This window comes from Galeopterus variegatus, unplaced genomic scaffold (assembly GCF_000696425.1).
Source record: "Galeopterus variegatus unplaced genomic scaffold, G_variegatus-3.0.2 Scaffold3013, whole genome shotgun sequence".
In the NCBI taxonomy this organism is placed as follows: domain Eukaryota; kingdom Metazoa; phylum Chordata; class Mammalia; order Dermoptera; family Cynocephalidae; genus Galeopterus; species Galeopterus variegatus.
In genome coordinates, this window is record NW_007729124.1 from 70,652 (window position 1) to 83,604 (window position 12,953).

The following is a 12,953-nucleotide window of genomic DNA, read 5'->3' on the forward strand; positions in this document are numbered from 1 at the left end:
TGTTGTGACGCCAACTTCTGAGGCTGCCCTTCTTCACAGTCAGCCTTGGGCAGCACCTTTCTCCTGGCCTGCTTTCCCCCACTCCCAATCCCTCAGTCCTCTGCGTCCCCCCAGGCTCTGACTGGCACCACCTGGGCCTCCCCTACTGGGGTGTGCCCCATTCCCCCCCTCCAAACTTCTAATCCCCACTCACCACCTCCTCCCAAAACCAGCGTTCCCCACCCAGCCCTGCGCACCTCCCCACAGCCTGCCTGCTCAGCAAGCACCATTTCAACCAGGCCTGCTTGGAACAGAATTGCTCAAAGCTCATGTTTATAAAGTTATATCTGAAAAATGTTTCAAATAATAAATAGTTTTAACAAGATTTGTTGAAATACACTCCCACATGGTATAAGGCCTCTGTCTGGAGTCAATGAAAGGTGACTTGGGAGGAATTCTGGGAAGCTCCTGGAACTGTGGGATCTGTTGTCTCAGCGGCGTGACAAGATGCCACTCAGTTCTTCTTGCCCCTCCTGTAGCACCTGCTGGACCCTAGGGCTACATCTCTCTGGGACGGGGCACTTTACTTGGACCCCCAGGCACAGCTGCTCTGCAGAGCTGTGAGGTGGGCCAGGGCTCAGAACCAGCTGCCACAACGCACAGGGCTACTCAGGCTTTCATCACCGCCATAATGGAGACCTGCGACAGGAGGGACAGTGAGGCTGGGCAGTGGCTGCGCTGCTACCTACCCCTCCTCACACCCTCCCGAGCGTGGCTGGGAGTTCAATGCAGACCCAGCTCCTCAGGCACCTGGAGCATCTGCCCAATGGCTCTCACTGGAAGTGACTGGGCGCCTCACATCCTGGGCAGAGACCACCTACAGTGAGGCCACTGGGAAGGGCTAGGGAATTGGGACCCCCAGGCTACTAGGCAGCCTTGGGCAGATGAGCGGGGCTGGGGGCCACATACACACCTCTTGGAGGAACTGCCCCAGCATCTCCTGGCTGTGAAGGGACCGCCTGTGGAGAGAGCGCCAGGTCACCCCTCCCAGATCCCACCCCACACACAGGAGAGCTGTGCACCCCCAGCCCAGCTCCTGAGCTCTCCCTGCAAGCTTCGACCTGTGAGAGAGTCCCAAGGCACCCGTGTCTGCCTCTGGTCTCCGCCAGGACAGGCAAGAGCTTGGGCCTGTGGGTCAGGTGGGAGAGAACCACAGGGGAGGGGCAAGGGGAGACATGAGGTGAACACTGAGTCGCTGGCGACCCCAGCTTCCTGCTGGTTGCCCCTGGCAGGGAGCCCCACCTGTCTATTCTGGTTGCTATGGTCACCGTAAAGGCACCCTCTGTGTCCGGCAAGTAGGTGGAAGCCACGATCCTGTAGGTCCCTGCTGGCAGAAGGCAGAGTCGGCTCACCTCCTGGGCGTAGCGATGCGGCACGCAGCTCAGCAGTGGATCCTGGAGCAGCAGGGATGGCGCACCCTGGCTCCCACCACCCGCTGGAACCTGTGGGAGGCATGTGCTCAGATGGGGACGTGTTCTTCTTCCTCACAGCCTGGGGCTCTGCTGGGGATGCCAGGGTCAGCTGCAGCCTGACACAGTCTGCCTGGATCTCGTGGCGCCAGAGGCCCTATCTTCCCAAGCCACATGCAACCTTTTTTTTTGCTGAGGAGGAGGAACTGCTGGCCTGGCCATCCTTGTCAGAAAGCCCTGTATGTGGTGCCCAAGCCTAGAGGAAGATCAGATCACCAGGAGGCTTTAATTTTATTTTTTTAGTTTTATTTTTTTAAAGATGACTGGTAAGGGGATCTTAACCCTTGCCTTGGTGTTGTCAGCACCATGCTCTCCTAAGTGAGCCATGGGCTGGCCCTAGGGGGCTTTATTTTAAAAACCTACCAATGCCTGGGGCCTGCCTTCAAAGAGCTCTGATTGGCCCCTGAGCACTGGCACTTTTTCAGAGATCCTGGTGACCTGAGCAGGTGGCCTGGGGCGAGAAGCTGCAGACTCCAGGAGTCTCCCCTCAGCTCCCTGGAGGGCAGTGGCTCTGCCCTCCCAACGGGTGCAGAACCTTCTTAATCAGAGAAAATCGTGTCCTTCCCTCCCCCAGGTCACCTGCACTCCATCCTCAGACACAGCTCCAGGCCACCCTGGATGGGGAGGCTGGGCCTGTGACCTCTGGCCTCCAGCACCGCATGGCTCCCTGCTCTTCCACTGCAAACCTGCGTGGCTGCTGGGAGCTGAGCAAGGCCGAGCGAGGCCCCTGGGGACCTTCTAGACTCATCAACCCTTCCCTGGCTGGGCCTTAACAGCACACAACCTTCTCTCCACCTGAGGGCAAGAACAGGCTGGCTGAGGGGCCTGTGCAGGAGCAGCTGAAGGGCTAGTGGAGTGCCCACCACGAGAGGCCTCTGTGGCTTCTCCTCCTGTCACCCCCACCCCATTCTAAAGTGAGGCTGGAGACAACTGTCAGGTTCTGGTCTTCTCCCTTCTGCTTCCTGTCTTGGATTTGGGCCCCTCAGGCCTGGAGACTGACTCCGGGGTGCTGGCCCCCCAGAGCTCTTTGCCAACTGGCTCTGTGTCTGATCTGAAAATCCTTCTGCCCTGAATATGGGGATACCACCCAGCGGGCAGGCTGCATGTCTGTCATGCCGCCAGACAGTCTTGGCCAAGCATGGGCCTCTCTTGCTCGCTCTCCTGCTCTTCTGGTCACCTAAAGCGCCCTCTTTCCCACTGACCCAGGCGACAGCTTCTTCCCAGCACCCGCTCCTGAGGAGCAGAACCAGGAGCAGAGCCTCGGGTCCCAGGGTGGGAAGCATGGTTCTGGGGAGACGGGATCTCCTGGGACACAGTTGTTCTGAGCTAAGGTGAGTGGACACGGGGCTGCCGGTGTTGACCGCAGGGAGTGTGGATCTCTCCTGGCCGGCATGCCCAAATGACCGAGCCCTGGGCTCTGTGCCATAGCTGGCTGTCTACAGGGACAACGTGGACCAAGATACAAATGACCTGAGGGGCCCTCCCACCCCCTCTTGGCTTGCGCTCCATCACCTCCGTGCAGGGATCTTGCCTGGAAGACGTGGAAGCCGATGGGGTGGAACTCGCCGTCGCTGCGCTGGCAGTGCTGATGCAGAGTTATGCGGACGCAGCGGGTGCCGGCGCCCTCAGGGACCGAGAAAGAGAAGCAGGGGTTGGTGGGGTAGGAGGCAAAGTTCCTGCTGCCCCCCGCCGTCTGGCCGACTCTCCAACAGCCCCGCAGCTGCACGATCTCCCACTCCCCGGCGGGCAGGGCTGCTCCGGGTGCGGCGCTCCTGGCCACTGGCCTGACAGCACTGCCGGGAGAACAGAACGGCTTGGCCGCATGCTCCAGGCGGCCTCAGCCATGGGCACAACAGCCCACAAACCCTGGAGGGAAACCGCCCCAAACTCCACTTTCCAAAGAACCCTTGCTCCTCTCTAGGCCACAGCCTCAGAGAGCAAACAGGGGGTACAGGCCCCCACCTGAGAGACACTCTCCCCGTAGAGAAGACTCGGAGCAGGAACTGCCCTGACACGTCCTTCAGGAAGGTGCTGGGGACGGCCAGGTAGTAGCCTGGGGAGAGGTCACAGTGCAGGTGGACCTCCCGGTCATAAGCGTGGCACATGGTGCCAGCCACGGGGGGTGCAGACAGGACCCTGGGCAGGCTGATCCGCCGCTTTTCGACCTGCGGGAGTGCGGACAGGAGGCTCAGTGCAGAGGAGAGGCTGGCGTCAAGGGCCCTGTCCCTCTGCCTCTGCTCAAGGCAAGAGGGCCTCCTGAGTTCACACACCAAGTGCCCAGTCAGTCCCTCCCATGCTCTCAGGTGCCAGCTGGAAATGCTCATGAATCCAGGGCTCATTCAGCCCCAGAGCCAGTGTGTGTCCCAGATAGGAGCATACAAATCCTCCTGTTCAGGAAAAAGACAGATCTGGATAGGGCTATGCCTAAAAAGGTACCATGGCCAATGCTGCCTGAGGACCGCTGGCAAAGGCTTTTCAGAAACTACTTTCGCAAGAATAAAAGAACATAATGTAGGACACACCCACAAAGGAATAGGGAACAATGTGGTGTGAACTGTCACGCCTGTTGAGACACACAAGATTAGAAACCAACCACTGGGCAAGTAGACAGGCAGCACCTCCTGCCCCCGCGTTCTCTTGGGTGTCTCCATTAGTTTTTCCAGGAAACAGAAAATTTTACGAGCTAGTCGCTGAGTGTGTGACAGACTGAGCTCGGAACACTCCCATGAGATTGGTGTTGTGTCTCCATGTGGCAGGGAGAGAACTGCAGGAGGGAGAGAGGTGGCACACCCTCTTGAGGTCACCCTGCAAGTGGCAGCACTAGGGTTTGGCCCGGCTCCGCCCAATGGTGGTTCTACCCCGTCTGCTCCAGAAAGAGTGACACAGCCAGGGGCCTGTGGGGCCTGCAGCCTCTGTCTCTGCTGCTGCTGTTTGCTTCTCTTTGGCCAACAAGACACATGGACTCAGGTCAGAGCTGGGCCTGTGGTAGTGCCAGCAGGCATCTGAACCCCATGCAGCACCCCAGAGGTGGGAGACAGGCCCTATGGCAGAGTCATGCGTGTCCCAGCATGGCACCTCCTGGGACCCAGACCTCTGCAGGCCTCCATGCCCCCCACCCCACTGAAGGGGACCCAGGCTGGGGCTAAGTTACCTTCCAGATGTGGAGGCCCACGGCCTGGTAGTCCTTGCCTGGGAAGCTCGCTGGACTGCATGAGGGCCAGTTGCCTCCCACCAGTGCCCGGGCCCGGCCTGCCCAGTCTGCCTTGTGCATCCCAGGCCTCTGCAGGACAGCAACATACACTTCACTCGGTTCCGAGACCCGCAGCCAGAATTTGGGGTTGCTGGGAAAGCTGCTGTTGTTCCGGCAGCCTCCTGCTGACTGCCCCTTGACCCAGGCCCCTGGCAGCGCCTGCACGTGGCACAGCACCTTTTCTAGTGCAAGAACACAGCACACATCAGCTTTGGGGGATGGCTGGGGCCGGCGTCCTACAGCAGTAGACAGAAAACGAGCACCTTCTAGGAGCCCACCTGCCTCCCACCACCTCAAGACACCTGGGATGGGGAGGGGGCGGGGCAATCTCTACATTTACATTAAAGAGAAGCCAAATGGGGCCTGGGCAGGGGCCGGGCCCAGGGTCGCCACAGTGGAACAGCTTTCTGACTTCAGAAGGCGGAGTGCGTCCTAGTGGGGTCACCTGTGTAGAGGCTCTGCAGGTGACCGGCCTCCGTGACTGGGTAGCCAATGGTGATCTCATCAAACTCCCTGACGAACTCTTCCTCCTCCATCCAGAACTCCCCTTCCTGGAGCTGGGACAGGAGGTCAGATGCTTCCGCTGGATCTACCTGACTCCACCCTTCACCCCTGAAAGGAAACTTATTTCAGTGGAAGCCTCTCCCACGAGAGCTGGGGAGGGAACCTGGAGGGGCCCGGGGAGACCTGTGTTCCTGCCAGCTCCCAGACGGCTCAGCTCCACAGCTCCTCACACACCCAGAGGTGCTCTGCAGCACTGGGCCATCTGTGCAGCAGCCTTCTGTGGAGGGGCTCCCTGCCTCTGAATGGGCTGCCACTCTAGAGTCTGGAAGGACATTTGCTCTATCATCACGGCTGGAGCTGCCACTCCTTCCACAACTAAAGAGAGTGACATTCCACTCGGCTGCACCAGGATCTGCCCAGAGGCCAGCAGGGTGGGGTGGGAGCTGTCCAAGCATCCATGGAGGGGTGCCCAAGGCCATACAGGGGATCCTGGCTCAACCAGATCTTAAAACTGAGCTGAGGACTTCAACTGCAGGCATCCCCCAGGTCCCTGCTCCCCCAACAGCCTGGCTGCACATACATCCTTCTGTGGGTGCCGCCAAGACAGGACCCTAGGCCCTAGGGTTTCCTGGGTCCCAGGCCTCATGAGGTCTGTTTGGGGCCAAGACAGAACCAGGTTGGCCCGTGAGCTGGGGCTAAGAGGCATTGCCTGAGACAGCTAAGCACTGTCCTGACAGTGAAGTAACCCGGGCCCAGACCAGATGAGTACTGGGGCCCAAGCATGCACACGGTCTCTAAGCCCCAACCTGTGGCCAGGCCCTTGCAGCACTCACCCCTCTTTCCAGAGCCCCTGCCAGCACCGCCGGCCCCAGGGGTTCTGAATCCGCAGCAGCAGGACATCCTGGCCAGCCTGACCTCGGAGCTCCCGCAGATCAGAAACAATGAAGGCATGAAACTCTCCCAGCTCCCTGGCACCTGTGTGAGGAACAGCTCTGTCATGGGTGGGAAGGGTGCCATGAGGTCCCCAGAGCAGGATGCACAGGTCTCTGTCCCCTTCCTAGGAGGTTCTCCAGCCCACCCAACTGTGGCTACACAGGAGGCCCAAGTCCCCATGGACCACGGGAGCTCCTTCCTAACAACTCTCAGCCATTGGCTCAGGCACATCCTCAGCAGCATACGGTCAAGGGCCAAGGTCTGGACCATGGCTCAGCTGCCACTTGGGCCTGGCACTGGGCAAGGCATCCCCTTCTCTGGGCCTCAGTCAGTACAGGACACCTGCCTCAGGACTGTTCTCAAACATGCCACCATTGTTATTGTCATCAATGCATCTGTAAGTGCCAAGAAACAACAGAGATGTCCCCAAGGCAAAGCCAGCTGGAGGCAGGGACATTCAGATAGAGTTCAATCAGAGACCAGTGGGGAGGACTAGAGGCCCAGAGGGGAAATGGCTCCATTTGGCTAGAGACATTGGACAGAGGGACACAGAAGTGGACGAGACAGAAAGGAGTGCCCTGTCTGGGGAAGGCAGTGGCCAGAAAGCAGAGGAAGAACTTCTGGTGTGATCTCAGTGCTCAAACCACTGCAGCTGCAGTCCTCGTGTCCCGCCTGCGTCCCCAGCCCCCTGCTGCTTCAGTGGGTTCCAGGGGACCTCCAGTTGTATCTCTTTGGCCTGGGGGTTTTCTCCAAAGCCTGAAGTACCAAGAATTAGCCCCACCCCACCCTGGTAGCAGCCCTAAGCCAACAGCTCCCAGGAGCAGATATTAAATTAAAGAGGCAGCTCCTGCGCTCTCAGGAGGAGGCTCTGAGGCTGTGTCCTGCATGGTGTCCCAGCGCAGCCCAGGAGGGTGGCAGGGATCACACGCCCTCCAGGCTCCCCTCACCTCCAATGTGCTCTTGAATCTTGTTTTGAGGGAACCAGGCCAGGGCCTGTGCCTCCCTCACACACATGCTGGGGCATGGAAGCCACCAGCATGTCTGTTTATTTGGATGTCTGTATTCTTTGACCAAAATTACATTATGAAAATAATCCTAAATATGAAAAAAACACACAAAGATGTTCAGTGTAATGTTATTTATAATTAATGAAATAAGGTGTTGACGAGTTTATGTAACAGCATAGAAAATTGTATACAATAAAAAAGAACGTGGATGTATATTATTTTTATGAAAAATCTGAGAGAGAGCACTGAAAAGTCACAAGTGGTTGTACGTGAGTCATTTTTCTCTTTTCTTATAAACAAAGTTTCTATAATGAACACATACATCTCTAAAATGAAACCTGGGTTTTGATTCTGCCAGGTTACCAGGATTCAACTCTGTGCCACCTGTTTCCAAGAATGTCCCCACGTGACAATGACCACACAGGGGTTCCTCCTTGCTTTAGTCGAAAGGACTGGTCAAGGGAAAAAAGGGTCACCTTCCTCTGAAGAAGGGAAGGTCACATAGGGGAAGGTCACAAAGCCAGGACACCAACTCTGAGGACAAATTTCCTTCTTTCTGCTTAGTCCTGACAGGGCTATCTAGCAGCTTATGAAGAGTTATACAAAAAGCTGATATGTGCCCAAGGCAGGGCTGCGTGGGGCACATGCCAGCCATGCGCCTTACCTGCTCTGAGGCTGAGCACCGAGCAGCTGATCAGACACCGGTCCTTCAGGCGGAGCAGCTGCCGACAAGTCCTGTGCTCCCCGCTGCCGTGCCTATCCTGTTGGCCGCTGGTGCCTAAGTCCTTCAGGTTCCACCTTTCTGCCAGGCCACCAGTTAGGTCCACCAGGGCATCCGCCACCTGCCCTGCCCACAGGTGCTCATAGGACCCATAGACCCTAATGGAACACAGCCAGAGGGAGTGAGCCTCTGACCCTGAGCATGGCCCCCGCCTCTCTTCTATTCCTACATCTGTAACACCCCCACATCACCTCTGACCCGCCACTCATTCGTGCCTCTTTAGTCCCCTCTTTGCCTCCTACCTCATCTCCTCCTGGTCTCGCCTTCAAAGGCCATGATTTGCAGTGTCCTGTGAATGCCCTGCTGTCCTCTGCCCACATTCAGAACCTTTCTTGCCTCTAGTGTGAGCATGAGTGGAAGGCAGGAGGGCCACGCAGAGGCTACGAGCGCCCACTGCCCTCACCTCCAAAGCTGAAACCCCATGTTCCCCGAAAGCAGTGCATCTGAGGGAGGGACTCCCTCGGCACTGACACGCCAGCCAGCCTCCCTCAGTTCTGCCATACAGATACCTGCCTAGCAGCCCTGCCTCCTCCAGCAAGTTGAGAAATGCGCTCTAAGAGGGAGGGTCACTCAGTGAAGACTCACGGTGGGCGGCAGGGTCCCTGAGTCGGGACCATAGTAAACATGTGCTGGCACACCCAGCTGGCTTCACTCCTCCCCACTGACTGCACAGAGAGGCCACCTGTCCTGAGCGTTCAAACACAAGTACATGGAAGCATCTTTCCTGCTGGGTCTGAGAAAACAAACAGGTGGAGAGCACGCCTCTCCTCCCTGCGGAGGCAGGCTCCATGTGGACTCTGCAGTGTGGGAAGGGAGAGGCAGGGGGCTGGGGTGGGGCAGACACAGGCCAAACGGAGAATTTCTGAATTTCTGCCTCGGGACCAGTCAGCCCCACCCCAGGACCAGCTGCCAGACCCGCAGACCTGGAAAGGGCTCTGCAGCCCAGGGCGAACAGAGATGCGCCTCCCGGGGCAGCCCACAGCGGCAGCAGCCCCCCAGCCTGTCCCAGCCTGGCCCCTTCAGCCTCCCACGCACGTACTTGGCGTAGACCTTTTCCAGTAAGGGAAGCCAGAACACATCCTCTCTCTGGCACCGGGAGAAGCAGAGTCTCCCTGCAAGACAAGGCAGACGGTCATCTATGGTCACCTCCACCCAATGTCCAAACTGCCAAACTCGACAGGTGAAGGAGCCACGGTACGTCTGGTCGTGCCAGCTCGGCTGTCCTGGAGGAATGACCTACCGTGCACAGGGAGAGGCAAAAGGAAAGCATGAGAGACCAGCATCGCCTGGCGCTCATTAGGCGTCTTGAGCATGGTGTGACCCCCACTGACCCACTCCACAGGCACCTGCTGTCTGCACAGGACTCCACTTTACCCCACACCTAGACATCAGTGCTCATGGAAAACTCAATCACTGCATGCAAAACTAACAGACCTTTCAGCTAAATACTTTCGGGCTACACTGAGGGAGACTAGTATCTCCCAAATCTTAAAGACAACCACTATGTTCCCAATAAGCAAATGTCCCCAGTAAGCATTTGACCTGAATCTAAAACAAATGTGACTTTTGCGGGCATGAATGACTCAATTCTTGATGGAGCTGGCTACAAACCACCTGTCACCACAGGAATAGCAACCCCCTGCTTGGAATCTGGTGCCCCACATACATAGCCAGCCCCCTGGACCCTCTGCGTCCACTGCTGGGTTTCTTCAGGGCTCACTATTTTGACCCAGCATTAGGAGAGAGGGTGAGCTTTGCACCTAGGCAGGTTTGGTGCGGTCCTGGCTCACCCAGTTACTAACCAGAAACATGATGACAATGGTTTTAGCACCTTCATTTGTAAAAAAGGGTCAAAGTTGGCAGGGATGTGAGCATGAGAGCCAGTAACTATGACATGCTTAACATGGGGCCAGAGCACAAGAGGAACTCTGAATGAGGCCACCACTTTCAACTATGTTGCGTTAATAGGTAACACCTAGCAGTGAGCCAAACATAAAATAGTGAAAATATGAGAAGGCGTTCTCTGCCTGTATCTGTCTAGCATCAGAAACAGTTTCATAACCTTTTGCCAATTTATATTCAAAACCTGTTTAAAAAAATCAACTAGCTAAGAAAACATATTCCAAACCAGGGATACAGGATCCCTCAGCCAACCCTCTCCTACTCAAGGCCAGCACATTCATCTTTTTATTCCAAATTCATGCCTCTGACTGCTTGGAGAACCCAGGGCTCACAAGACCACAGACCAGGGCAGAAAGCCTCCCCGATGGACACCTGCAGCCGGGCCGAGGCACCACCCTCCTGCAGGATGGGGACAGACTGGGGCCCTGAGTCTCTGCCTCGGAACCCTCACACTTTCCCTAACCATCCTGGGCAGCCACAGCAGAGGTCCCCAGCACAGCCAGAGACCCAGCTGCAGCGAGGTTCTGCTTTTGGAAGAGCTTTCTGTGCACAGCCAACAGGAGGGAATGAGCAGAAGAGAAAGCTGCTTGATCACACACACAGGGTGAGTGGCACCCACACCTGGTCCAGGAGGTGTCGCCTCTTCTGCAGGGCAGCGCAGGCGCACAGGAACCAGCAGTCCCCCAGCAGCCCCTGCTTCACCTGCCCTTCCTGTGGGTTCTCTGGAAACAGCTGGGGTGCAGCACAGATTTCCTGAAATAAAGGAAATTGTCCAGAGGTAGCTCATGACTGATGGCTAATCTCAAACTGAACACACAGGGACCCAGGTGACAGCGGCTAGGAGGAGCTTTCCTAGTCATTCATGTTGCCCAAAGGGGAGAGGAGAATCTGGCTTCCCACAGCCATATTTCAGCACTTCCTTCTAGCTTAGATTCTGGGGTGCCTGTCTCTGTCTACCTTCCTTACTAGCAAAACCCCCAACTCTGGATGAATCCTTCCATGTCCTTTCTCGAACAGCTAAATGTTGGTTTAGAAAACAGTTTCAGGGCCAGCCCGTGGCTCACTTGGGAGAGTGTGGTGCTGATTACAGCAAGGCCACAGGTTCAGATCCCTATACAGGGATGGCTGGTTAGCTCAGTGGGTGAGCGTGGTGCTGACAACAGCAAGTCAAAGGTTAAGATCCCCTTACTGGTCATCTTTAAAAAAAAAAAAAAAAAGAAAGAAAACAGTTTCACTTTAAATGCCTAATAGCAAATCTCAGATGGGTCCTCCACACTGCTGGAAATCCTACTGTTTCTCTACAAGGCTCACTTTCCCACATCCTGACTTATGTCATACCTTCCCCTTTCTCCTTCTGTTCTCAGAATGCCCACACTCCCCTTGCCCATGCCCCTCTGAGCTGCCGACCTTGCCTCCTGCTTTACCAGAAGCTGCCGGACCTGACCCTCTCCTGCACTCCTGCTGCCTCAGAGCCTGGGGCGATTCCCTCCCTCCCTCTCACGACTCCCTCCCTCCCTCCCACCTCCTTGGAGCAGGAGAATCCCCATCTTCTTTCAGATATTGCCTCTCAGCACCATATTCTCCTCTAGGCTTCCCTTCTCTGACAACTTTCTTGAAAGAGCTGCTGTCCCTACTTCCTCCCGCCCGTTCACTCTCAACGCAGCCCCTCATGTTGAGTCAATCATGCCCCCAAAACTGCCTCTATCATCACCTGCACGTTGTCAAATCCAATGGGCACCTGTCTGCCCTCGTCTTTCCCAACTCCTTGGCAGCATTCAGAACAGCTGGCCATCCCCTGGCCCCTAAAGCAGTCCCTTCTTGGCTGTCATGATGCCACATGCTCCAGGCTGTCCTCTCACCTTACTGCCTGCTGCTTCTCAAGTCTACCTGTCAGGGCACCTACTTAACCCCATGTGACATTAGGATCAGTCTCGAGCCCTCTTTCTTCTTTACTGGTAGTCTCGCCTGAGATGCTTTTCCAGGCCCTGGATGGATTACACTCCAACTCCCAGATGAATGCCTGTAGCCCAGACCTTCCTGAGCACCCCACTCTCATATCCACCTGCCTACCTGACTGCTCCACCTGAACATGTGAGAGCAAAGCCCAATTCCAGATCACCCCCAGGCTCTGGCCCAGGACCATCATCCACCCAGAGGCTCAGGCCAGAAATCTAAAAGTCATTCTTGATTCCTCCCTTACCCTCACCCTGTACCTCAATTGGTCACTAAGGCCTGTCAAACCCCCCTCCAAAGTATTTCTCAAATCCGGCTGCTCCAAATCCACATCTTAATGGTCGCGAGGCTAAGCTCATCTTTCTCCAGGACCACTGCAGTGGCCACCTGCACTCTTGCCCTGACAGCGCATTTCTCACCCAGAAGCAAGATGAGCTTCCTAACACATAAATCCAATAGAATCAGGCCTCTACTGAAAACCCTCCACTGGCCTCTCCTTGACCTGAAATACATATTTTTAATAAAATGAAACCCCAAGTCCAGTGGCATGGCATGTAAAGCTCTTCATGCTCTGGCCCTTGCCTCCTCCCAGGCCTTCTCAGTGTGGCCAAGGAAGCCAGGCTGCTTGTCAATGCCACCTCGGTTACCACCGCCAAGCAGTTCCGGCTCTGTTCAAGGGCTGGTGGCCACCCAGACGTCTCCAGTAAGACTGCGTCCACTTAGGTCAGCGTCGTTCCCAGGACTGTCTTATTCTACAGATAAGCCATTCCTAAAAATGTCAACACAGCACTAGGCCGGGGCACCCTCTGAGTTACCATTTAAAGACGTTTACAGCTGGAAATGCAGGTGCACGAGGTCCAGAGCCGAGATTCTGCCGCGGGTGGTCAGACGCTCTTCAGAGCAGAAGCGAGTTAGCGGGGCTGGGTCTGCGTCTGTGCCCACGCCCCCTCGCTCGGGCCTTGAGCCTCCCCCTGAGTTAGAGCCCCGCTCGTTGTGGACGGGTCCGGGGCCGCCTTCTGAGGCCGGCAGGAGCAGCTCCTGCGTTCTGCGTGACCCGGCCGCCCCGCGCCCCGCACCCCGCGGCCCGCGCCCCGCCCCGCCGCACCTGGGGCCGC

The 12,953-nt window shown here is 56.7% G+C and overlaps 1 protein-coding gene across 1 annotated transcript in view; it reads right to left on the reverse strand.

Annotated features, from left to right (window-relative positions):
• Positions 1-284: 284 nt before the first annotated feature.
• CAPN10 (calpain 10) overlaps positions 285-12,953 on the reverse strand; it is a 13,552-nt gene continuing 883 nt past the window's right edge. Inside the window, exons 3-15 of the mRNA XM_008583718.1 lie at positions 12,671-12,854; positions 11,956-11,968; positions 10,507-10,638; positions 9,023-9,219; positions 7,867-8,081; positions 6,096-6,237; positions 5,204-5,370; positions 4,660-4,940; positions 3,471-3,673; positions 3,040-3,301; positions 1,282-1,481; positions 953-998; positions 285-678 (exon numbers count right to left, since the gene is read on the reverse strand). Coding sequence (XP_008581940.1) covers positions 649-678; positions 953-998; positions 1,282-1,481; positions 3,040-3,301; positions 3,471-3,673; positions 4,660-4,940; positions 5,204-5,370; positions 6,096-6,237; positions 7,867-8,081; positions 9,023-9,219; positions 10,507-10,638; positions 11,956-11,968; positions 12,671-12,854 — 2,072 coding nt within the window. The 3' untranslated portion in view covers positions 285-648. The remainder of the gene's footprint in view (positions 679-952; positions 999-1,281; positions 1,482-3,039; positions 3,302-3,470; positions 3,674-4,659; positions 4,941-5,203; positions 5,371-6,095; positions 6,238-7,866; positions 8,082-9,022; positions 9,220-10,506; positions 10,639-11,955; positions 11,969-12,670; positions 12,855-12,953) is intronic.